Raw genomic sequence first — 24,739 nt, 5'->3', positions numbered from 1 at the left:
GCCCAGCATGCGAGGCGCCCGCTCACCGGGGGCCTGGGGGCCAATCGAAACACTCCTTGGGGAGGAGATCAGAGGTGTGACAGAGACAGCGCCTCTCAGTCTTGCTTGGGGGGTTTCTCTCTCCCTCGGCCGGGCATGCATGGTAGTGTCTTGGGTTTTGCTGGGGCCCGGGCAGGTCATCGGGTTTATTGGGCCATGGTGGCCGGAAGTCTGTGATACCGGGGGATCAGGTGTGGTTGCAGGGTTGCTTACTGGTCGGGAGGGTCCACGCCACGAGGCCGGTCTCACACCAACCTCCAGCAAGGAATGAAAGACGTCGCAGAATGGATGAAGCTCAGTTGCCTGAAACTTAACTCAGACAAGACGGAGGTCCTCATCCTTGGACACTCCCCATCCGCCTGGGACGACTCCTGGTGGCCCAGAGCGCTGGGCTCCGCGCCGACACCCTCGGACCACGCACGCAACCTGGGATTCATCCTGGACTCCTCCCTCATGATGACCAAGCAAGTCAACGCCGTCTCGTCCTCCTGCTTCAACACCCTGCGCATGCTCCGTAAAATCTTCAGGTGGATCCCCAGCGAAACCAGAAAGACCGTCACCCAGGCCCTTGTCACCAGCCGACTGGACTACGGAAACGCCCTATACGCAGGAACCACTGCCAAACTTCAGAAACGACTTCAACGCATACAAAACGCCTCCGCACAACTCATCCTCGACATCCCTCGCCACAGCCACATATCTGCCCACCTGAGAAACCTGCACTGGCTCCCCGTCAGCAAGAGGATCCCGTTCAGGCTCCTCACCCACGCACACAAAGCGCTCCACGACATGGGCCCCGATTACCTCAACAGCCGCCTCTCGTTCTACACCTTCACCCGCCAGCTCCGCCAGCCTCGCCCTCGCCTCCGTCCCACGGATCCGCAGAACCACCACCGGAGGAAGATCGTTCTCTTACCTGGCAGCCAAAACATGGAACTCCCTCCCCGCACACCTACGACTGACCCAGGACCATCTCACCTTCAGGAAACACCTAGAGACCTGGCTATTCGAGCAGTAGTAGCATCCCCCCTCCCTTCAGCGCCTTGAGACCCTCACGGGTGAGTAGCGCACTCTATAAATGTTTTGATTGATTGATTGATTCTGCCTCACTTGTAATCAGGTCCAGAATTTGATTCCCCTCTGCCTCACTTGTGATCAGGCTCCGAATATGGTGCCCCTCTGCTGCACTTGTAATCAGGCTCCAAATATGGTGCCCTTCTGCCTCATTTGTGATCAGGCCCTGAATATGGTGCCTTTCTGCCGCACCTGTAATCAGTCCTGAATATGGTGCCCCTCTGCCTCACTTGTAATCAGGCTCCGAATATGGTGCCCCTCTGCCTCACTTGTAATCAGGCTCCAAATAAGGTGTTCCCTGAAGCAGTTGCAATCAGGCACCGAATATGGTGCCCCTCTGCCGCACTTGTAATCAGGCCCTGAATATGGCCCCCTCTGCATCACTTGTAATCAGGCCCTGAATATGGTGCCCCTCCGCCGCACTTGTAATAAGGCCCTGAATATGGCCCCCTCGGCCTCACTTGTAATCAGACTCCGAAAATGGTGCCCCTCTGCTGCCTTTGTAATCAGGCTCCGAATATGGTGCCCCTCTGCCTCACTTGTAATCAGGCTCCGAATATGGTGCCCCTCTGCTGCCTTTGTAATCATGCTCCCAATATGGTGCCCCTCTGCCTCACTCGTAATCAGGCTCCGAATATGGTGCCCCTCTGCCACACTTGTAATCAGGCTCCGAATATGGTGCCCCTCTGACTCACTTGTAATCAGTCTCCGAATATGGTGCCCCTCTGCTGCCTTTGTAATCAGGCTCCGAATATGGTGCCCCTCTGCCTCACTTGTAATCAGGCTCCAAATATGCTGCCCCTCTGCCGCACTTGTAACCCGGCCCGGAACATGGCCCCCTCTACCTCACTTGTACTCAGGCTCTGAATATGGTGCCCCCTGACGCACTTGTAATCAGGCTCTGAATATGGTGCCCCTGTGCCTCACTTGTGATCAGAGCCTGAATATGGTGCCCCTCTGCCGCACTTGTAATCAGGCCCTGAATATGGTGCTCCTCGCTGCACTTGTAATCAGGCCCTGAATTTGGTGCCCCTCTACCTCACTTGTGATCAGGGCCTGAATATGGTGCCCCTCTGCCTCACTGGTAATCAAGCCCTGAATTTAATGCCCCTCTGTCTCATTTGTGATCAGGCTCCGAATATGGTGCCCCTCTGCTGCACTTGTAATCAGGCTCCAAATATGGTGCCCCTCTGCCGCACTTGTAATCAGGCTCTGAATATGGTGCCCCTCTGCTGCACTTGTAATCAGGCTTCGAATATGGTGCCCTTCTGCCTCACTTGTGATCAGGACCTGAATATGGTGCCCTTCTGCCGCACTTGTAATCAGGCCCTGAATTTGATGCCCTTCTGCCGCACCTGTAGTCAGTCTTGAATATAGTGCCCCTCCACCGCACTTGTAATCAGGCCCTGTATATGGCCCCCTCTGCCTCACTTGTAATCAGGCTCTGAATATGGTGCCCCTCTGCCTCACTTGTGATCAGGTGCCCCTCTGCCCCACTTGTAATCAGGCCCTGAATATAGTGCCCCTGTGCTGCACTTGTGATCAGGCTCTGCATATGGTGCCCCCTAACGCACTTGTAATCAGGCCCTGAATATGGTGCCCTTCCGCTTCACTTGTAATCAGGCCCTGAATATGGTGCCCTTCTGCTGCACTTGTGATCAGGCTCTGCATATGGTAGCCTTCATCCGCACTTGTGATCAGGCCCTGAATATGGTGCCCCTCTGCTGCACTTGTGATCAGACTCTGCATATGGTGCCCCTCTGCCGCACTTGTAATCAGGCTCCGAATATGGTGCCCCTCTGCCTCACTTGTGATCATGACCTGAATATGGTGCACCTCTGACGCATTTGTAATCAGGCCCTGAATATGGTGCCCCTCGCTGCACTTGTAATCAGGCCCTGAATTTGGTGCCCCCTCTGCCGCACTTGTGATCAGGCTCTAAATATGGTGCCCTTCTGCCGCACTTGTAATCAGGCCCTGAATTTGATGCCCCTCTGCCTCACTTGTGATCAGGCTCCGAATATGGTGCCCTTCTGCCTCACTTGTGATCAGGCCCTGAATATGGTGCCCTTCTGCCGCACTTGTAATCAGTCCTGAATATGGCCCCCTCTGGCTCACTTGTAATCAGACTCCGAATATGGTGCCCCTCTGCTGCACTTGTAATCAGGCTCCGAATATGGTGCCCCTCTGCCTCACTTATAATCAGCCTCCGAATATGATGTCCCTCTGCCACACTTGTAATCAGGCTCCAAATATGGTGCCCCTCTTCTGCACTTGTAATCAGGCTCCGAATATGGTGCCCCCTGATGCACTTGTAATCAGGCTCTGAATATAGTGCCTCTCTGCCGCACTTGTGATCAGGCTCTGCATATGGTGCCCCCTGACGCACTTGAATTCAGGCCCTGAATATGGTGCCCTTCTGCTTCACTTGTAATCAGGCCCTGAATATGGCCCCCTCTGCCTCACTTGTAATCAGGCTCTGCATATGGTGGCCCTCAGCCACATTTGTGATCAGGCCCTGAAAATGGTGCCCCTCTGCTGCACTTGTGATCAGGCTCCGAATATGGTGCCCCTCTGATGCCTTTGTAATCATGCTCCCAATATGGTGCCCCTCTGCCTCACTTGTAATCAGGCTCCGAATATGGTGCCCCTCTGCCGCACTTGTAATCAGTCTCCGAATATGGTGCCCTTCTGCTGCACTTGTGATCAGGCTCTGAATATGGAGGCCCTCAGCCGCACTTGTGATCAGGCCCTGAATATGGTGCCCCTCTACTGCACTTGTAATCATGCTCCGCATATGGTGCACCCTGACGCACTTGAAATCAGGCCCTGAATATGGTGCCCCTCTGCTGCACTTGTAATCAGGCCCTGAATATGGTGCCCCTCTGCCTCACTTGTAATCAGGCCCTGAATATGGTGTCCCTCTGCCACACTTGTAATCAGGCCCTGCATATGTTGCCCCTCTACCGCACTTGTAATGAGGCCCTGAATATGGTGCCCCTCTGCTGCACTTGTGATTAGGCCTTGAATATGGTGCCCCTCTGCCGCACTTGAAATTAGGCTCCGAATATGGTGCCCCTCTGCCGCACTTGTAATCAGGCTCAGAATAAGATGTCCCTCTGCCTCACTTGTGAGGAGGCCCTGAATATGGTGCCCTTCTGCCACACTTGTAATCAGGCCCTGAATATGGTGCCCCTCTGCCTCACTTGTAATCAGGCCCTGAATATGGTGCCCCTCTGCCTCACTTGTAATCAGGCCCTGAATATTGTGCCCCTCTGCCTCACTTGTAATCAGGCTCCGAATAAGGTGCCCCTCTGCCGCACTTGTAATCAGGCCCTGAATATGGTGCTCCTCTGCTACAATTGTAATAAGGCCCTGAATATGGTGCCCTTCTGCTGCACTTGTGATCAGGCTCTGAATATGGAGGCCCTCAGCCGCACTTGTGATCAGGCCCTGAATATGGTGCCCCTCTGCTGCACTTGTAATCATGCTCCGCATATGGTGCACCCTGACGCACTTGAAATCAGGCCCTGAATATGGTGCCCCTCTGCTGCACTTGTAATCAGGCCCTGAATATGGTGCCCCTCTGCCTCACTTGTAATCAGGCCCTGAATATGGTGTCCCTCTGCCGCACTTGTAATCAGGCCCTGAATATGTTGCCCCTCTACCGCACTTGTAATGAGGCCCTGAATATGGTGCCCCTCTGCTGCACTTGTGATTAGGCCTTGAATATGGTGCCCCTCTGCCGCACTTGAAATTAGGCTCCGAATATGGTGCCCCTCTGCCGCACTTGTAATCAGGCTCAGAATAAGATGTCCCTCTGCCTCACTTGTGAGGAGGCCCTGAATATGGTGCCCTTCTGCCACACTTGTAATCAGGCCCTGAATATGGTGCCCCTCTGCCTCACTTGTAATCAGGCCCTGAATATGGTGCCCCTCTGCCTCACTTGTAATCAGGCCCTGAATATTGTGCCCCTCTGCCTCACTTGTAATCAGGCTCCGAATAAGGTGCCCCTCTGCCGCACTTGTAATCAGGCCCTGAATATGGTGCTCCTCTGCTACAATTGTAATCAGACCCTGTATATGGTGCCCTTCTGCCGCACTTGTAATCAGGCTCTGAATATGGTGCCCCTCTGCTGCAATTGTGATCAGGCTCTGCATATGGTGCCCCTCTGCCACACTTGTAATCAGGCCCTGAATATGGTGCCCCTCTGCTGCACTTGTAATCAGGCCCTGAATATGGTGCCCTTCTGCCTCACTTGTGATCAGGCCCTGAATATGGTGCCCTTCTGCCGCACTTGTAATCAGTCCTGAATATGGCCCCCTCTGCCTCACTTGTAATCAGACTCCGAATATGGTGCCCCACTGCTGCCTTTGTAATCAGGCTCCGAATATGGTGCCCCTCTGCCTCACTTGTAATCAGGCTCTGAATATGGTGCCCCTCTGCTGCACTTGTAATCAGGCTCCGAATATGGTGCCCCTCTGCCTCACTTATAATCAGGCTCCGAATATGATGCCCCTCTGCCACACTTGTAATCAGGCTCCAAATATGGTGTCCCTCTGCCGCACTTGTGATCAGGCTCTGCATATGGTGACACCTGATGCATTTAAAATCAGGCCCTGAATATGGTGCCCTTCTGCTTCACTTGTAATCAGGCCCTGAATATGGCCCCCTCTGCCACACTTTTGATCAGGCTCTGCATATGGTGGCCCCCATCCACACTTGTGATCAGGCCCTGAAAATGGTGCCCCTCTGCTGCACTTGTGATCAGGCTCCGAATATGGTGCCCCTCTGCTGCCTTTGTAATCAGGCTCCGAATATGGTGCCCCTCTGCCGCACTTATAATGGGGCTCCGAATATGGTGCCCCTCTGACTCACTTGTAATCAGGCTCCGAATATGGTGCCCCTCTGCCGCACTTGTAATCAGGCTCCGAATATGGTGCCCCTCTGACTCACTTGTAATCAGTGTCCGAATATAGTGCCCTTCTGCTGCACTTGGCATCAGGATCTGAATATGGAGGCCCTCAGCCGCACTTGTGATCAGGCCCTGAATATGGTACCCCTCTGCCGCACTTGTAATCAGGCTCTGAATATAGTGCCTCTCTGCTGCACTTGTAATCAGGCTCCGCATATGGTGCCCCCTGACGCACTTGAAATCAGGCCCTGAATATGGTGCCCTTCTGCTTCACTTGTAATCAGGCCCTGAATATGGTGCACTTCTGCTGCACTTGTAATCAGGCTCCAAATATGGTGCCCCTCTGCTGCACTTGTAATCAGGCCCTGAATATGGTGCCCTCTGCCTCACTTGTGATCAGGCCTTGAATATGGTGCCCCTCTGCCGCACTTGTAATCAGGCCCTGAATATGGTGTCCCTCTGCCGCACTTGTAATCAGGCCCTGCATATGTTGCCCCTCTACCGCACTTGTAATGAGGCCCTGAATATGGTGCTCCTCTGCCTCACTTGTGATCAGGCCTTGAATATGGTGCCCCTCTGCTGCACTTGTAATTAGGCTCCGAATATGGTGCCCCTCTGCCGCACTTGTAATTTGGCTCCGAATATGGTGCCCCTGTGCCGCACTTGTAATCAGGCTCAGAATAAGGTGTCCCTCTGCCTCACTTGTGAGGAGGCTCTGAATATGGTGCCCCTCTGCCTCACTTGTAATCAGGCCCTGAATATGGTGCCCCTCTGCCTCACTTGTAATCAGGCCCTGCATATGGTGCCCCTCGGCTACACTTTTGATCATGCCCTGAAAATTGTAGAAATGTTGTTACTGCAGCAGTATTTATTCCGTATTTACCACTGGCTTTTCAGTGGATCCTCAGTCCTATAATTTTTTTCTCAATCCGGGACACATTTTAGAGAAATCATTTCTAGTCATTAGCACCTGGTGAACATTGAAAGTGGTGGGGCATTTTCAGTTAGCCTCCTGGCTGCCCGCTCCCGCTTCCCAGCCAATTGCAATCAACATGCACAGGCATATATAAGCAGGCAGAAACATGCACAGAGGAGACACCCTTATTCACACATGCTCACTCATACACACACACAGATGCATGTGGTGCACCCCCAAACATCCATGCACCAGGCATACGGTACGTGGATGTTGGAGAACTGCCCTTTTTCACTGGGGCTTGTTCTGCGGTCTTTTCCTAGGGCTACAGCACAAGCCGCAATGGAAAATAACAGTTCTCCGACCGCCTGCATGGTGGTCGCATTGTAATCTGGCAGGTGGGACCACCGGCATGTAGTCGATTGGACACTTGCCTGAGGTGATAGCAGTGGGACACTCGTCCAACCGCCATCATAATGAGGGCCTTAGTTCCCTGACTGGTAACAGTGGAAGGATTCAAGTCATACAGTTTAAAGGATGGGAAAAAACCTGTGCTACAGGGGAGGGACAAACACAAGAAGAGGAATGAAATCCACTGAATAAGAAGTAAGTAAACAAGCCAACCAATAATAAGCAATGGGATGACCCAAAGTCCAATATAAGTATTGGTGTCGTCCAAAATAGGCCTTTCAGCAACAGACAGCTACAGCACAAATAGCACCCCATTCCCACCTCCTTTTCAGTAAAAGCCAGCCTAAGGTGTTGGTGCTGTATTCGGAGCTGTTGGCTGAGAAAAGGCCTTAGAGGGAGTGGCCAAGCACTTGGATAGACAAAGGGAACTATGATGAGAGTGTGCACAGTCTAGCTTTTGGTTTCCCCTGTGCAGTCTGCAGCACAAAATGTCCTGCCTGGATAAAAGACAGGAGTGGTAAGTAGCCATAAATGGGCAGGTCTGTCCCTTTGGTGTGCATCCTCTAGAACAATATTTGTTAAAACTGATATCTCTGATGTGGCTCCCGTTTCCCGTGGGTGATTTGCAATTTGGGGGAGGAGTTGAACCCTGAAGTTTGCCAATGGTAAGGTGTCATAACAATGTGGCAAAAGTACTCGCTTGTAGTAGATAATTACAAGTGAATATATGCAGTGTTGTCTTATTACAGGTGCGTCCTGACATTAGAGCACATCTGTAATAAGAAAATAAGTGACAAACATTTCCATGGCAATTGCATGCTCCCTGTTAATATAAAGTTATTTTTAATGGTGGATTTGAGTCCCTAAAGTGTTCTGTAGGTATTTTTCCCACTGCTGATCTGACAATAATGAGACAGAAATCTCTAAGGGTTGGTTGCCTAGTTTGTACCGTAACTGGCCTCCTTCCTTAGCTGTGATTTTACCTGCAGCTGTGCCAGTGGAGGCTGTTCTGGGAGCAGGTCTGATCTTATAGCTCCTAGGTTGGGCCCTGATTTGCTCACAATGTGTGTGTTGTTTTACTCACAGGGTGTGTGTTTTATTCACTAGGTGTGTGTCGGTTGTTTGCAGGGTGTTTTGTTTGTTTGCTTACTGGATGTGTGTTTCTTTGCTCACCGGTGTGTGTGTTTGCTTGCTCACCAGGTGTGTGTTTATTTGCTCCCTGGGTGTGTGTTGATTGCTCACCAGGTGCTTGTTGGTTGTTCACCCAGTATGTGTTGGTTTGCTCAATGGGTGTGTGTTGGTTGATCACTCGGTGTGTGATGGTTTGCTCACTGTGTGTGTGTTTATTTCCTCACTGGGTCTGTATTGAAGGGGAGCTGTGAAGGTTTGGGTATAGGCCGCAGGTGTCTACTCCCTGTAAGTTTATTTTGTAATCAGTATTGTGTGGTGGACGTTAAGGTGTGTGTTGTTTTACTCATAGGGTGTGTGTTGATTGCTCGCAGGGTGTGTGTTTGTTTGCTCTCTGGATGTGTGTTTGTTTGCTCACCGCATGTGTGTTTGTTTGCTCACCGGATGTGTGTTTGTTTTCTCACCAGATGTGTGTTTGTTTGCTCCCCGGGTGTGTGTTTGTTTCATCCTTGGGTGTGTGTTGTTTTACTCACATGGTGTGTATTGTTTTACTCATAGGGTGTGTGTTGGTTGCTCGCAGGGTGTGTGTTTGTTTGCTCTCTGGATGTGTGTTTGTTTGCTCACCGGATGTGTGTTTGTTTGCTCACCAGATGTGTGTTAGTTTGCTCCCCGGGTGTGTGTTTGTTTCATCCTTGGGTGTGTGTTGGAGGCAGAAGCCGTCATTATGATGTGAACCTTTCCATTCTCTTACCTGAATTGCTATTTTGTCTGTGGGTTTGCAACCTCTCTAAGATGGAGGAGCGCCGCCCCACTGAGCAGGTCAAAAATAAAAAAATAAAATGATAATAACTCATTGTTATTATCATTTTATTTCTCCTTCCTTCCTCAGCTGGGATGGGGCAGGGCTGCTCTTCTCACAGGGCACGGCAGGGTAGGAGTGGTTTTCCCACTCCAAGTGTGCATGAGGCTTTGACCGGCCGTCTCGGACCCATCAAACCAAAATGTGCACTTTGCATAGTACAGCCTGGGTGGGGAACATGCCCAGGCTCCCGTTACCTGGCTGAGACAACCACCACGCTGCATTGCAGCATTGTGATTGGCTATGGGGAGCCTGGGAGCTGGGTGTCTCCTGCCCAGGAGTCCTGGAAGAGGGCGAATAGGACCGAGAGGCGGTGGCACACAGTTAAGTGTTTCATCTTTTTTTTCATTCCCTCCTCTCAATCCCCACGCTACCCGCCCCCACCACCATTAAATACCAGCCGCCACTGTGTGCAGCATGAGGCTAGTATTCTGGAGGCAGGGTTGGCTTTCTGGCCTTCATCTCCAGGCTGTGGCACCGCCAAACACCCAAACATGTGCCAGTGACCGCATTGTGCTCTTAGAAGCAGTTAATGATTACATATATTAATGTATATGTGGTCCTTTTATAGCCCAAACCTAGCCCAAAGGCTAAGGTCACTGACTCTGTTGTCCAAAGGGACTCGATGCAAGAGTAAACTTTCTGTGTAGTTTTATCTTTAATCAACATTTGTAACTTTTAGATGTGACTCCACACCCCACCTTCACTGCACGTAGGAAGGTGCCGGAGCTATGTTCGCTGCCATTGCATGTATCCTGCTGGTGGGAGGGTGACAGGGCACACTGCACCTCCTTTTCTCAACACCTCGTCGATCTGCATATCTTACAACCTCATCTATTTCCTTTTCAGCATCCTCTATTCATTCTCTCCTGAATGCACTTCCTCGCATCTCCTGCGCTTCACCATCCCCACAATCACACAATACCCACTCACCTGTAAGCACTGCATTTTCTTTTACTTTAGCCTTGTCAGTATTTTAGGATCTAGGTACCTCCCTCATACACATTTCAGAATCCTGATTGCATCTGGAATGCTGCATACTATTCCTCTGGGTGCTCTGCTGAGAAGCCAAGGTTTGGGTGACCATGTTTTCTGAAAACATTTTTGATCCTCACTTGTGCTGGCTTCCGCTTCAACTCCAGAGCCCTCAATCATGGTCCCTCATAAACATCTGGAGAATGCTCAGTTCACAGTATGCACTTTACATGAGTGATATACTGAACAAAAATAATACAAAAACACAACATCTTGGAAATATCTAGCACTCTTTGGGAATGCAAGATTAAGTAAAACATGTGAAGTATAAACAGAAACCAAATCATTGACATGGATTACCTTAACGTTTTGTACATTTATTGTTCAGAAATCAATCATTATTTTTGCTAGTAAGGCTAAGGACATGAATATAGGGCCCAACAGGGACCCGTTTCAGTGTCTGTTTTTAATTATTACAGGGTCTAAGACCTGGACAGGCCTGTCCCAGTTAAAGCCCTGGTTGCTCTGATGTTTAGCCGCCATTAGGCAAAAAGATCTTCCTTCCACCTTATCTTCTGTAATGTGAGATGGCTAGAGCAGAGAAAGAGGCTGAACAATGTGGCCTAATGAAGGATCTTGCTGAAAGCTATCCTGGAGATAGCTTGGTTCTACTTAACTATCACCCAGTGACTAAAGCATAGCGAAACACTCTTCTATATGGGAAGCCAGTGTAACTGAAACTTGCATGTGGTGACATGAGATCACCACAAATATAGGGCCTGCAGTGTTCTGAAACAGTTGTAATTTGGCAAATAGCTTTTTAGAGGTGCAGACTGTTGCGGTGATCCAATCTGGAATTAATCAACGCTTGAACTACTGATTTTCAACACTCTTAAGAGAAAGCATCAGAGATATCTGCAGAGGTGACTTGACATGAGTGTTGAGAGTGAGGGCACAGTCCAAATAGGCACTGAGATTTTTACTGTGGTAGTAGGGGACTGGCAGGGATCCTAGGGCCAAAGGCCACCAACTTCCAAGCCAGGCCCTGCTAGATTGTTTCAGGACCAGGACCTCAGTTTTGCTGTGTTCATTTTGAAGGTGTTGTTCATCTATTTGACTACTTCCTGACAGACAGCACTTACAATTTACTTTCCGGTGTTCTGGTGGGCCATCATGTCGAATGATTGGGTGAGTGTCATTGGCGGAATCACTGAGAGAATATCGGAAACAAAAATATAGTGTGAATATTGTGTCAAAAATATCGAGGACCAAAGAAGGTAAGTGCAAATAGGTAAGTATCGATTTACTATTCTGAACTCCACATCGGCATACCTTGAATATATATATATATTGTAAAGGTACATAAATGTGTGGTTTTATAGAGTAACACTATGCATACCTATAGAAACTTACCGTAACAATATTTTAGTCCTCAATATTCTTCTCACGATATTTTGGCCATGCAATATTTTTTCGTTGACATTTTGTTTAAACACTGTCATTGGCATAAGTGATGAAGTAAAACGGGACGACCTCATCAGGAGGGCAAGGGGCCAATGTAAATATGAGATAACGTTAGGCTCAGCATAGAGCCCTCTGGAACATCCTGCTTCACTGGTTTATTCTATGAGGAACAGGAAGACATTTTTACTACTTAATTTTTTGTCCTGTAGCTAGGATACTAACCAGTCTAGAGCAAGACCTTTGATCCCAGTGCTATGTGTATGGAGTCTTAACATGTCATGTGAGATATTCTCGAAGGCGGCAAATAGATCAAGTCACTGCTGCTCCTTCCTCCCTGATCCAACACCAATCTTAGCTCATCGACCACTGTGAGGAGTACTGATTCGGTGCCACATAATGATGTGAGACCATATTGAGCAGTCTCAATCCCTGAGTGATTCTCTAAAAATGGTATTGTGCTGTTCTACTATTTTGTTGGGTACCAGAGAAAAAAGATTGGACAATAATTGCTTGGTATACTAGGATCAGCCAAAGATATTTTTTTAAATACGGGAAACCACTGCATGTTTCCAGCTAGGTAGAACTGCAGCTGTTGTAAGGGAAGCATTGCATAATTCATCAGGGGACGGTACTAGTTTGTCATTCCCAAAGAGAAGAATCCAGGCTGGACATACTTCAAGAGTGGAACCTGATTCAGTACTTAGTTTTTCAATTCTAGTAAGAGTAAGCAAGTCAATGCAGTCAAATAAGTGGGCTTGTTATATTTGGTGGGATACCTTATAATCAGCAAGGTGAGAGTCTGATTTCTAATGTAGATAAAAACTAGAGCAGATTTTATTGACTTCATCCAGAGAAAATAAATCGCAGTGCTATCTCTTGGGCACATGATAATGCAGTAACATTGGATTTTGGATGGACACAGGAATCTACAGTCTTAATGTGTATTTGTCTGAGGGTTGAATTTGTCGTGTCAATTGCTATGCTTTATCAATACTAACAATTTGTGTTGGGTAAAGTAGGTAAATAGCAGAGTCTATATTTTGCATTCAAATTTTTTTGCATTTCCTCTTTATTTGCAGCAATTCTAATGAGAACCAAATTCTGAAGTTCGTAAATCCATGGGATGAACCCGTTTCCATGGGGCTAGATCGGCTAAAGCAGGTTTTAACTAAGACAATGTGCTATCATTATTGGGTAGTTGGGCAAAATATCGAGTTGTAAATATAGGGTTTCAGAAATATTGATAAAAAATATTGTGAGACAAAACTATCGTGATGCAGAAATATCGTTGTCAAAAATATAGATTTTTTCAGCTAACTAATATTGTTGTGAAAGAAAATCGTATTCATAATATTGTTTTCAACAATGTAAAAAAGATCATTTTTTAGTTATCTTAATGTGTTTTAGTTCATATATTAATTTTATATCATTATTGTTTGTATAATTGTTAATAATACTTTTAAATATAATTTGTAATTTTAAGTGATGTATAATTTTTTATTTAATTGCTAACAGTAATTTATAATGTTGTAGTGGGTTGGTAGGTTAGTTAAGTAATTAACAACTAATTATTAACTTATTGTTAATTATTTAATTGACTATTAATTATATAAATTGTGTAACAATTATATTTTTTAGTAATATATTTGGTCTGGGCTGCTGTTTGTAGGGGATATAGGGTGGGAAGTTAATTAAGTCATTAACAATTAAATAATTTAGTTATTTAGTTGATTATTAATGATGTAAATTGTGAAATAATTATATCTTTATGTTATATATTAGAGGCAGGCAGCTGGGTGTGTAGGGGTATAGGGATGGAAGTTAATTAAGTAATAATTAACAATTAATTATTAATTAATTAATAACTATTTAATTGATTGGTTATGTACATTATGAAAAAGTGATTTATTTTAGTTATATTTTAGGTGCGGTGTGTATGAGGTATAGGGTGGAATGTTAATTAAGTAATAATTAACAATTAATTATTAATTGGTTAACAGTTATGTTATACTTATTCTTGTATTCATATTTCAAGTGTGGGCCGCTAGGTTTGTTGGGGGTATAGTTTGAGAAGTTCAGTAAGCAATAAATATAATTTTGTTTTATTGATAATTTATCAATAAAATGTTTGATAATCATGTAAATTGTTTTTGTTGAATTAATAATGTTCATATTGAGTTTTTTATTTGTTCTAGATTAATAGGGTTATTCAAATATGTAATGTGTTTGAAGTGAAGTGCTTTCCCTACTGCTGCACAGACTAGAGTGGAGATAGCAAATATCACCCCTCTGAAATCCAACACTTTCCCAATTGTTGCACAGACTGGAGTGGGACAAGTACATTTAATCCATCTGAAGTCCAACGCTTTCCCTACTGTTGCACTGACTAGAGTGGGAACAGTAAATCTCACACCTCCGAAGTCCAATGCTTTTCCAACTGCGTCATAGGCTGGGGTGGGAATAATAAATCTTACCCCTTTGAAGTCCAATGCTTTCCCTACTATTGCACAGACTGGAGTGGGAATAGTAAATCTTACCATTTCAATGTCCAATGCTTTCCCTACTGTTGCTCAGACTGGAGTTAGAATAGTAAGTCTTACCCCTCTGAATTCCAACGCTTTCCCTACTGCTGCACAGACTGGGGTGGGAATAGTAAATCTTTTCCCGCCAAATTCCAACACTTTCTCTACTGCTGCACAGTCTGGAGTGGGAATAGTAAATTTAACCCCTTCGAAGTCTAATGCTTTCCCTAATGTTGCACAAACTTGGCTGGGAATAATAAATCTTACCCCTCTGAAGTCCAACGCTTTCCTTACTGCTGTGCAGACTAGAGTAGGAATAGTAAATCTTACCCCTCCATAGTTCAAAGCTTTCTCTACTGTTGCACAGACTGGAGTGGAGACAGTAAATGTAACCTCCACAAAGTGAAATGCGTTCTCTTCTATTGTACAGACTGGAGTGTAAATGTAATCCCTCTGAAAATGCAACTCTTCCTCTACTGTTGCACAGACTGGAGCGGGAATAGTAAATTCTACCCCTCCTAAATCCAATATTTTCCCTACTGTTGTCCTGTTTGGAGTGGAAATAGTAAATGTAACTCCTCTGAAAGTCTATGCTTTAACTACTATTTCATAAATTGGAGTAGAAATAGTATATCTATTATTCCCAGACTTAAAAACTTTTCTTAATATTGTTTAAATATATCTATTATTATTGTTTATGTTTTTAATTTTATATTATTTGTTTACATATAAATATATATGTATGTATAAATCAATATATAATATCTGTAGTAATTGTCTTTTGGGGATTTTATAGTTTTTTACTTTTAAATAATTTGGTAATTTAATGTTTTGCAGTTGATTTGTTAATGTTTTTTATGTTTCATTTTTATACTTATAGCAGTAAATATAAAAAAGTAGTGTAATGTAAATACATTTTTAATAATAGTGTTACATTATATAATTGTATATATAAACCAACACACATATATGTGTGTGTGTTTATATAAGTTTATATTTATATATAGTATTATATATTCTTTACATGTATTTATTTTTCATTATATTATTGTTATATAATAAAATATCTTAAATTTACTATTTAAACTATATATATATTATAAAATGATATTTTTTATGTTTTCTAACAATATTAGTATAAAACAATATTTTTTGCCTTATATTTTTGAACTTACCATTATAAGTATACAGAAACAATATTTTTGTTACTAATATTTTTTTCGCAATATTATTGGATCACAATATTGTTGTTTTCGATATTGTGTCAGTGATCCCATGTATTAGGCTGACATGGATACTGTTGAATACAGGGGTGAAGTCTTCAAGCACCCGATGAGGAGTATCCTGGATATTCTTGTTCCAAACTTGGCCTTTGGTCCTGGCCTTTAGGGACGTCTTGTTTATCCTGATTCCGAGATTCCATTCAAACTGAGCCTGATGATGGTTAGTCCGGAGTAGAGGCATACAAAGAACCTCATAAACATCACTGAACATAAAGAAATTAGGTCTAATTTGTGGCCCTTAAAATTGGGTTAATCAGTCCTCGGGTATCTGCTCACGCTAGTCTGGGTCAAAGTCAAAAGTTAAGGCTGACAACAATGGAGCGCGGTTCGGATACAGCGATCAGTTTCAGACCAGTGGACAGTTTTACCTACTGACATAGTCTCAGGAATCGAAGTCAAAAATCCTCATTGGGGCAGGGCAGCAGGATGTGCCACTATGGGTTCCCTGAGGCCAGATAATCGCCAGACGAAGTCCCGGTGCGTTGACTTTTGGTTGAAAACTCTGAAGGAGAGAAATTTGAAATGTGGGCTCAAGGAAGGGCGCCTTTGCCCAGTGAAAATTTCTACCTCTGGATGTAGGATCGTATTTGAAAGTCAGCAAGTTGAGTCACACTAGTGGAGCGATGTATGCAGCTGCAGATGGGCGGCAATCCAGTGGTAGCCTGGTTCTTTTGACAAAAATCCTTGAAAAGTTTTCCAAGTCCCAGCTTTTAATGATAGGTTGGAGACATACACTCTGGCACCCTAGAACCTTAGGGACACCACTTGGGGGTCAGGACTCACTCCAGGGGAAGTCGCCTGCAGGGTGAAGTTGGAACTGGTCACCTGAGCTCTTCAGGATCATAGGCTATTTGCAGCTTTTTCTTTCCCCGTAGCTTAACAGGAGGCTAACCAAGTAGCCCTTAGAGTGCACTCTTTTGTCCTGGGTTCAAGTGGGAGCAGGTCCAGCCCTTGGGGTTACTCTCCACAAGTTAACAGGTTATAGTAGGTGCAGTCTTCGTTCTGAAGTCCATAGGGCTTAGCAGGTGTAGTCCTTCTTCTGTCTTCCTCAGGCCAAGCAGTGTTCTTGATAAGATAAACACAGGTGCCACTCTTATAACTGTCAATAGCTTGTGGGTTGGGGGAGTCTCCCTGCCCATTAGGGAATAAGTTCTGAGGGGCAACCTTACCCACTTTGATATCACTTCCTGGGGGTTTGGCCCTAAACAATCCCATAGTGCCCTTCTCTGCCAAAATCCAACATGGCAGAATCTTTCTTTCCCTGGTCAGAGCTCTGGGTACACCCCTGAGATGTGGCTAGTGAAATGAGGAACTACCCCAAAAAACTATTTCTGGAGCAGACCCCCCCCCCCACTGGTTATTGTGCCATTCTAGCTATTTGGCAATGGTGGGGTCAGGCCTGGGTGTGAGTTATGTCTGCCTGTGACTGGGTATGCCCTTTAAAGCTTGTGCAGTTGGTGGGCACATCCGCCATGCAATCCTTCCTTTCCTGGGAGTCATTCATACCTTCCAGCAGGCTGCCAGGTGACAGCTGGGGGTTATCTCTGGAAGGGCTACTAGATGGACGAGGCAGGAAAATGCTGACTTTCCAAAAGTTTTTTAACTTCGAGGGGTTGGGCCAATACTGACACCCAAACTAGGCCACAACAATAGTTTAGAACAGAAAGTTGTTTGGGCGTGCGTTTTGAATTACTGCATTCAAAAAACCACTCTGACAACTAGAGTGGTTTGGTGTCTCTATTACACCTTTCCTTTATCATTTGTTTGTAACGCATTTAACATTTGAGTCATGTCATAGAGAAGAACCTTGGTTTTTAGAAATGTTCAACACAACATCAACAATAACAGGACAATTTACAATTGACGAGTACATAACCAATAAAGTGACAGAACATGACAAAAAACACAATTGACCAGTCCTTTATTTGACAAAGAAACAATGGCGGTCAACCCACCCCAGCTAGCTGTAATCACAATCATTTCACTGAATAATACTGTGTACAAACAAGGCAATTAGCCTGGTGTAATTGTTGCCTTGTCTAGCTGTGCATGGCAGGTTGCAGTTGTGTGAAAGTGTAAACAGTCTGTGCCGCCATTGTTTCTTTATCAAATTAACGACTGGTCAATTGTGTTTTTTGTCATGTTTTGTCACTTTATTGGTTATGTACTCTTCGAGCGTCAATTGTGCTGTTATTGTTGATGTTGTGTTGATAATTTCTAAAAACCATTGTTCTTCTCTATGACATGACTCAAATGTTAAATACTTTACAAACAAATGAAAAAGGAAAGGTGTAATAAAGACACCAAGCCACTCTAGTTGTCAAAGTGTTTTTTTTTAATGCAGTAATTGTTTCTAGCTTTTTCCAAAATGAGGTCATGCATTGTAAGGTGTTATAATGTAACCCAGTGCTTTTCTATCGAAGAACCCGCCTTGCCACTGTGAAAAATACCTTCATAGATTTTTCTCTGCCAAGGCATGTGAAATATACTTAAGAACGCATATCCCACTTGTCATATACCATGCACCCTGCTCTCTGAGCATTTAGGTCATACTTTAGTGGTGATTTACCAGTATTAAAAAGGAAGGGTTAGGCTGGGAAAAAGGTTTATTTTACCAGGTCAAATTTTCAATTTGAAAACTGCACACTCAGGCTGAAGTTCCAGGCCTGAAGACATTCTTTGCCCTTTCACTTTAGTGATAGCACAATTTGTGCTCCAGTCCACCAGCGACATTTAACTTACAGGTCCTGGATGCACAGAGTACCATAAACAAGCTAAGGTAAATTTGCTAAATGTTAATACGTTAAATATGGCAATCTGGGAATAGACAATTCCCCATGTTTTTAGAGGTTTTGAACACATACCATGGCCACTGTACTTCAGTGCCCCAATGTTCAGAGTCTATCAACCACTAACGTTTTGCTAATAGTATGGGGGTATAACTAAAGAAAAGAGCATTTTCTTAGAAATGGCTTCAACAATTTTTACCCTTGATTAGATTCTTATATATTGCCCTCATTGCTACTGCTTGGCTTAATGGGCAGCTTTCAGAACCCTCTATCTTGGAAATAACAAGGTAAGATGTGTTCTGATAATGTGGATCACTCAGTGGCACAAGAAGCCATGTATGAAGGTGATATCCTTCTATATATTGCAGACCATGCTTTGTTTGTTTTCAGAATCATGTTCAGTTTTAAGCTATTCTGAAAATATTCTGAATTTAGGATCCATTGGCATAAATCGATATAGCATCAGAACAACTAAGGTACTTGGGTGCTCCTGGAAACAAGTAAATATTGTCCTGCATGTAAAGGTCATAGCCTACAGGGTCATAATAAGATATTTGAGAGGTCGCCTCACTCAAAACATATCATAGCATGCTTGAACACACTGGAGTAGAACAGCGCCACCCCAGTGGCCTCAACCAAAGGGATATCCATTATGATATAAACCCTTTTTGGGGTTCTGACATATGGCAGGATGGGGATGAAATAGGTCCAATAGACTGCGTCTACCTCTTGACGAATGTGTGACTACAGAGGAGATGACCCTTATTCTGATTCATGAAGCCCATAGGTTCCCCAAATTGGGTTTATGTCATAAGGAACATCTCATTGGTATGAGAGCATAGTCTTTTTTTTCTGTATAAATGCATCCGCTTTGTCGATAGGGAGTTCTTTGACCCTGATGAAGACCTTTCACCATTTATGGCACTATTGTTAGTCGAAATAGTATTGGTATTCTCAAGTGGTTAGGTGAACAATTATATTCTACCCTTAGAGCACAACTCTGATTTTACCCTATAATAGGGGTACCCATTAATAAAAGAATGTCCTTTGGGTTTGCCCCTAGTTATTTTTTAGCTTTTAATTTGGACTAGTGAATTTGTCATGTAAAAAATATCTAAGAGCTCCCAATTTATTTGGCTTAGGCTACTGGAGTGTTTCTGTCCTACTCCAAAGGGAGAGATCGCCTATGTTGAAGCATGCCATGATAAGTTATGGGTAGACGACCTCTCAAACATCTTATTATGACCCTGTGGCTATGACTTTTACATATAGGACAAGATTAACTTGTTTCCTGCAGCACCCAAGTAACATAGGGGTTATTATGTTGTAATCAGGAGGATGTACTTTCGTTATTTTCCCTCTTGACTCTTACCTGGGGACTGGGAGATAAATCATTGTAATTCTTATGAGCCTGAGACCGGACGGTGGTAAATTCTCTGCCTTTCATATAGTAACTAAGGTTTTTTTGTATTTTAGCATCTATATCTTGACAAATATCGAAAAATTCAGACTCCTATTGAATCTGTTGCATGCAAAGTTGTAACATTGCCAGACTCACAACTTGGTAAATGTTTTATTTTTATTTTTTAATTTAAAGTTTAATGAGCCAATTTCAGCGGCCCTTCTCAGCAGCTAGAAACATTTGCACTTGGTGATTCTTCAACTGATCTATACGTTTGCCAGTGATTGCCACTCTCCCGATCCCCCACTCATGGACACCCCACACCATGTTCCACGGCCCTCTGTGACACTTCTTACTGGGCTAGATCCTTGGAGGGCTACTGACATGACACTCTGTTGATTTCATCATACAAAAAGAAATCATCAGAGGAATGTTAGACCAGGTTTTTCCACTACAACTCTGTATATCAGGTACAGTCAGGAAAGTTCAAGGCCAAATTTATCTGACTTTTCCAGAAAGTGCGAGGATACTAAAAACATCACCCTCCCCTAATCTGTACCTGCTATAAATCACATTTTTTAATATTGTTTTTAAATTGTTGCTCTGTGTTTTTTTTATCAGACATGGTTCATCATTATGGATTTTGCTACCGTAATTTTGTTTGTCACCTAATTCCTTTCTGAATATGTAGAGTTTGATATAAAGTATGCTGATCACATCTTCCTTTTGCCTTGGTAGGGTCTAAAGTACCTTCACCATCGGGAGGTCATCCATGGCCGGCTGAAGTCCAGGAACTGCGTAGTCGATGGGCGATTTGTCCTAAAGGTGACCGACCATGGCTATAATGAACTGCTGGATGCTCAACGAGTGTACCGTATGGAATCAAGGCCTGAAGGTGATTGAGAGTAGGGACCAAAGGCCAATTGTGCCTGCTTCACTTTCGGCTAAAAGTCCTACAATTGCCTTTATTCTGGCTTTCCTACACTTGATAGCTCATTCCCAGAGTTTTCTTCCATCATCTTTTCTCAAGTTCTTTTACTTCTCCCAGTACATCACTTTTTTTTGACTGGCCATCTTTATCCATGGGTTTCAATCTTTCTTTTGAGCCATCGCCATGTGGATGCCTCAACATATTGTAAAGAATAAAACGCTATAAGAAGTTACATAAAAATGTGGAAGCCTTCCACATTTTTATGTAACTTCTTATAGCGTTTTATATCTGACATGCAAAAGTGGGACAACAGTGGGTGAGAATAAGATGCACTACACAAAGACAAGTTGAGCAGAATGTTTCTGTTTCATGGTACACAGTGGGACACCGTGTATCTCACTGGATCCAAGGGATGCCATGTGCACGTAAATAGATACCAGGGAGAGCTAGATCATTATAGAAAATACTTATAAAGCATCATTTACTAATGGTGTTTTCCCCTGCTGCTGGCCTTTGTGGAGGGTTACATGAAGACTAGGCTGAAATTAACATTTTGCCCATGAACCTCAAAACCTTTGCGAAGTTTTCAAAGGTTGCAAAGTATGACAGAACACAAAGTTACTGAATTGGTTGGAGGCTGGAGTCCTTCCTTTGGAATAAAGCTTATTTACTTTCCGTCATTTCTACTCTACGTTTCTTAATTGGAGAATACCATAAATTGGCGACGAGGATGGAATGCTGACCACAGTTTGTTTTTAGATTTTGTTCAAAATTATTTAAATTAGTTCCTTGACTTAAATCGTTTGTGAACTTGTTTGAGAGATAAACTCCAAGAGAGCTTAGTCATCTTCTTCCCTTAGTTTGAGAGTTATGGAAACTCATCATTAGAGCAAAGAACCCAAGGTGGTTAACATTTGGTAATCTTGCTTTACAGTTTTATATGTGCATTATAAAAACAGAATTAAGTATAGGGACATTCACTGATCTGATGCTCTGCAGCATTGTATAAATGTTGGTTGAAATCATGGTCCATCATATCAAAGGCCAGGAAGAAGTCAAGCAGGATCTCTATTCCAGGCACTGCCATTGATAGCTTCAAGAATGCTATCTACAACATTTACTAAGGTAGTATTGTCCAGGGTGTAATCTTGTTTGATTGAAATCAAAGTTTGAAACCATAGCCATCAGAGAGCAAAACATGTAGAGGATTTTAATAGATAAAAACAACATGAAACGTCAGAAATATGTAAAACTAAAACCTGAAAAAAATGAAGAATAGATAAAAAGGCATGAGAGTTTAGAATGGTCCTTGAAAAGTTAAAAGAGATCTGATAGAAGCATAGAAAAATCAACAAGGGGTTAGACACATTCACGAAATTCACAAGAATATAGAAGGATGCATGAAAAAATGATAAATCATAGTTAACCAAATAATTATGATATCTTAGAAGCATCTATGCAGAACTATGGAATTATTTTGGAGCTATGATAACCCTGAGAGAGATCCATCCAAAACTTAAATCGTACAAAGGTCTAGTTTCTAGATCTAGGGATCACCGTGGAGGTGAGAGGGGTCCTTGAAAATGTGTAGGAAGTTTAAGAGATCCGTGGAAATCCGCAAGAAGCTAAACATATTTACAACCCACACTGAGGGCCTCATTTACAAGAAAGTGCCACAGCACGGCACTGCAAGCCCTTTGGCTGCCCCACGCTGCGGCACTTTCAAAGCACAGGGATGCGATATATTTACAATAATATGTCACATTCCTGTGCTCTCCCCAGTGCTGGCGCTCAGTGGGCTGCCATGCGCCGATGCAGGCACCCTTGCACCATGGTGCAAGGATGCCTGCATCACGGGGATGATTGTTTAAGTGCAGGAAGGGTTCCCTTCCTGAACATAAACAATCTGAAATGGCATTTTACAACTTCTATGTGTGCTGCATTAGCACACATAGAACTTGCAAATTGTAATTTTTCAAATGATTATTTATGTGCAGGAAGGGACACCTTCCTGTACTTAAGCAATCACCTGAGGGGATTTCCTCATTCTATGTGTGCTGCAGAGTGCAGAACGCATAGAAAGATGAAAAAAAACAAGGAGAAATGAATGTGTTTATCCTCATTGCGCCTCTCTACGCCGAGGCGTAGCTTTTAAACGCACTTCCAGGTTTACGATTTTTCCATTCCATTCCATTCAACTTTATTTCGGTCATAAAAGGCCCTAAAAAGTAAAAAATACATATACATACATATATAGCTCTTTTAGGACAAATCATGACATTTCATTGATAGCAGATTACAAAATATGGCCAGAGAAACATTTTAGTTTGTCCAATAACTTTGCACCAGTTAAAAACTAAAATGATTAAAACCAGATAAAAGATGGTTAAAAAATTTTAAAAGTAAAAACAACATAATTGGAGGGGACATTTTTTACAGTTGCTGAGATATATTACAAATGGCCCTACGCCTGTGCCACATAGAATTGAGGAATTGGGACACGACAAAAACTATAGGGGGGGGTGTGTGTCGAACCTTAGAATTCTATAAACTTCCAAACACTGTGTTCAGCCCAAGTTCCTACATAGTGGTATGAGCCAACGCCGTCTGGCAGAATTGTAGCCGGGGCAAAATAAAAAAACAGGAATGTCGGTCTCATCAGGACAGTTGCAAACGGGACACCCAGCAGAGAGATCTTTTGACCATTTATTCGTAAAAGCATTAACCGTGAGAGACCCTGTTCTAAACTGGATATACAGCTTCCTAGCCATAAGGGGCTGTATATCGTCCAGAAAGGGCTCAAAAAGATACTTGGCCTTTATGTTGAGAAAGTCAGTCGTTAAGTGCCCGAGTTTGGTGTTCCCCTGCAGATCGGCTAATTTGAGCGATCTATATGCTCTTACGAGTTGAAGTCGAGATATTATTGGGGACACTTCCTCGGGATTGCTCCACAGGTTGAACATGCCTATTCTAGCGCAGGCTTCTTTGATGAACTGGAACCATGGCAGTTTACCAGCCCCCGGAAGTCCCAGGACCCCCTTGAGTTCTTTTTGATAGAATACTAGTTCAGGGGTCGCCCACAGTCTGCGCCAGAAGGTCAATGGTCTTAGTCCGATCTCCTCTGCAATGGGTTTGATTCCTAGGTCCAGGCACAGGGGAATGAGGGGAGTGCTGGGCGGTAAGCCCAATAGCTTTCTCATAAATTGGTTCTCTATTTTGGCCAATCCGCCAGAGGGGCGGTGACCCCATAGTTCCGCCTCGTACATTACAGCACTCCTTACTTGAACTTTATATATTTCAGCAACAGGGCCAGGCGTTTGTATAGGGAATTCCTAAAGGTTTTAGTGATACCCCCCACCATCTGCTCTAGCCTCAAGACTGCCTTGTCTAGTTGTGGGCCCCATTCAAACATTTTGGACAACGTGACACCAAGGTATTCAAAGACAGTCACCATCTCTAACAAGGTGCCATTTAAGGAGGGGTTTGGGCGAGATGTTTTAGCCGGGTTGAAGACCATAAATTTGGTTTTCGTAGTGTTAATCTCCAACCCAAGGTTTTTACAAAATAAAGAAAAGCTGTCCAGGATCCTTTGAATGCCCATAGGGGACTTAGACAACAACAAAGTGTCGTCCGCCAACATCATTGCTGGCACCCTGCCTTACACCAGCTTCGGGGCGTCATTGTCCGCTACTTCGTTTTGTTGGGCCACCAGGGCGTTGATAAAAAGACAAAACAGGGTAGGGGCCAGCACTCACCCCTGTCTCACTCCTCTGTTAACTGGGAAGCGGGGGGTCAATTCTCCGTATTTCCCATACCTGACTTGGGCAAAGTTGCCTGTATGCAATCGCACAATCAGTGACAACAGGTAGGGCGGGATACACAGCTGCTCAAGAACCTCCCACAGTTTGGCTCGGGGGACCAGATCGAAGGCTGATTTAAGGTCGACGAATATCAACTATAGGCTTCCACCCTCTATTGACACCGTCTTCCAGTATAATAGTTGGAGCCTGAAGAGCTGGTCAATGGTGGAA

The 24,739-nt window shown here is 44.3% G+C and overlaps 1 protein-coding gene across 5 annotated transcripts in view; it reads left to right on the top strand.

The window, feature by feature from the left end:
• Positions 1–24,739, top strand: part of LOC146782652 (retinal guanylyl cyclase 2-like) — a 465,010-nt gene that overhangs the window by 316,789 nt on the left and 123,482 nt on the right. For all 5 annotated transcript variants that reach the window (XM_085637790.1, XM_085637788.1, XM_085637789.1 and 2 more), the window contains one exon: positions 20,516–20,672. In XM_085637790.1, the coding sequence (XP_085493916.1) occupies positions 20,516–20,672 (157 nt within the window). The remainder of the gene's footprint in view (positions 1–20,515; positions 20,673–24,739) is intronic.

This window comes from Triturus cristatus, chromosome 12 (genome assembly GCF_964204655.1).
Source record: "Triturus cristatus chromosome 12, aTriCri1.1, whole genome shotgun sequence".
NCBI classification, from domain to species: Eukaryota; Metazoa; Chordata; class Amphibia; order Caudata; family Salamandridae; genus Triturus; species Triturus cristatus.
Note: the sequence above shows the minus strand (reverse complement) of the source record. Positions and strands in the feature narration are given on the sequence as shown.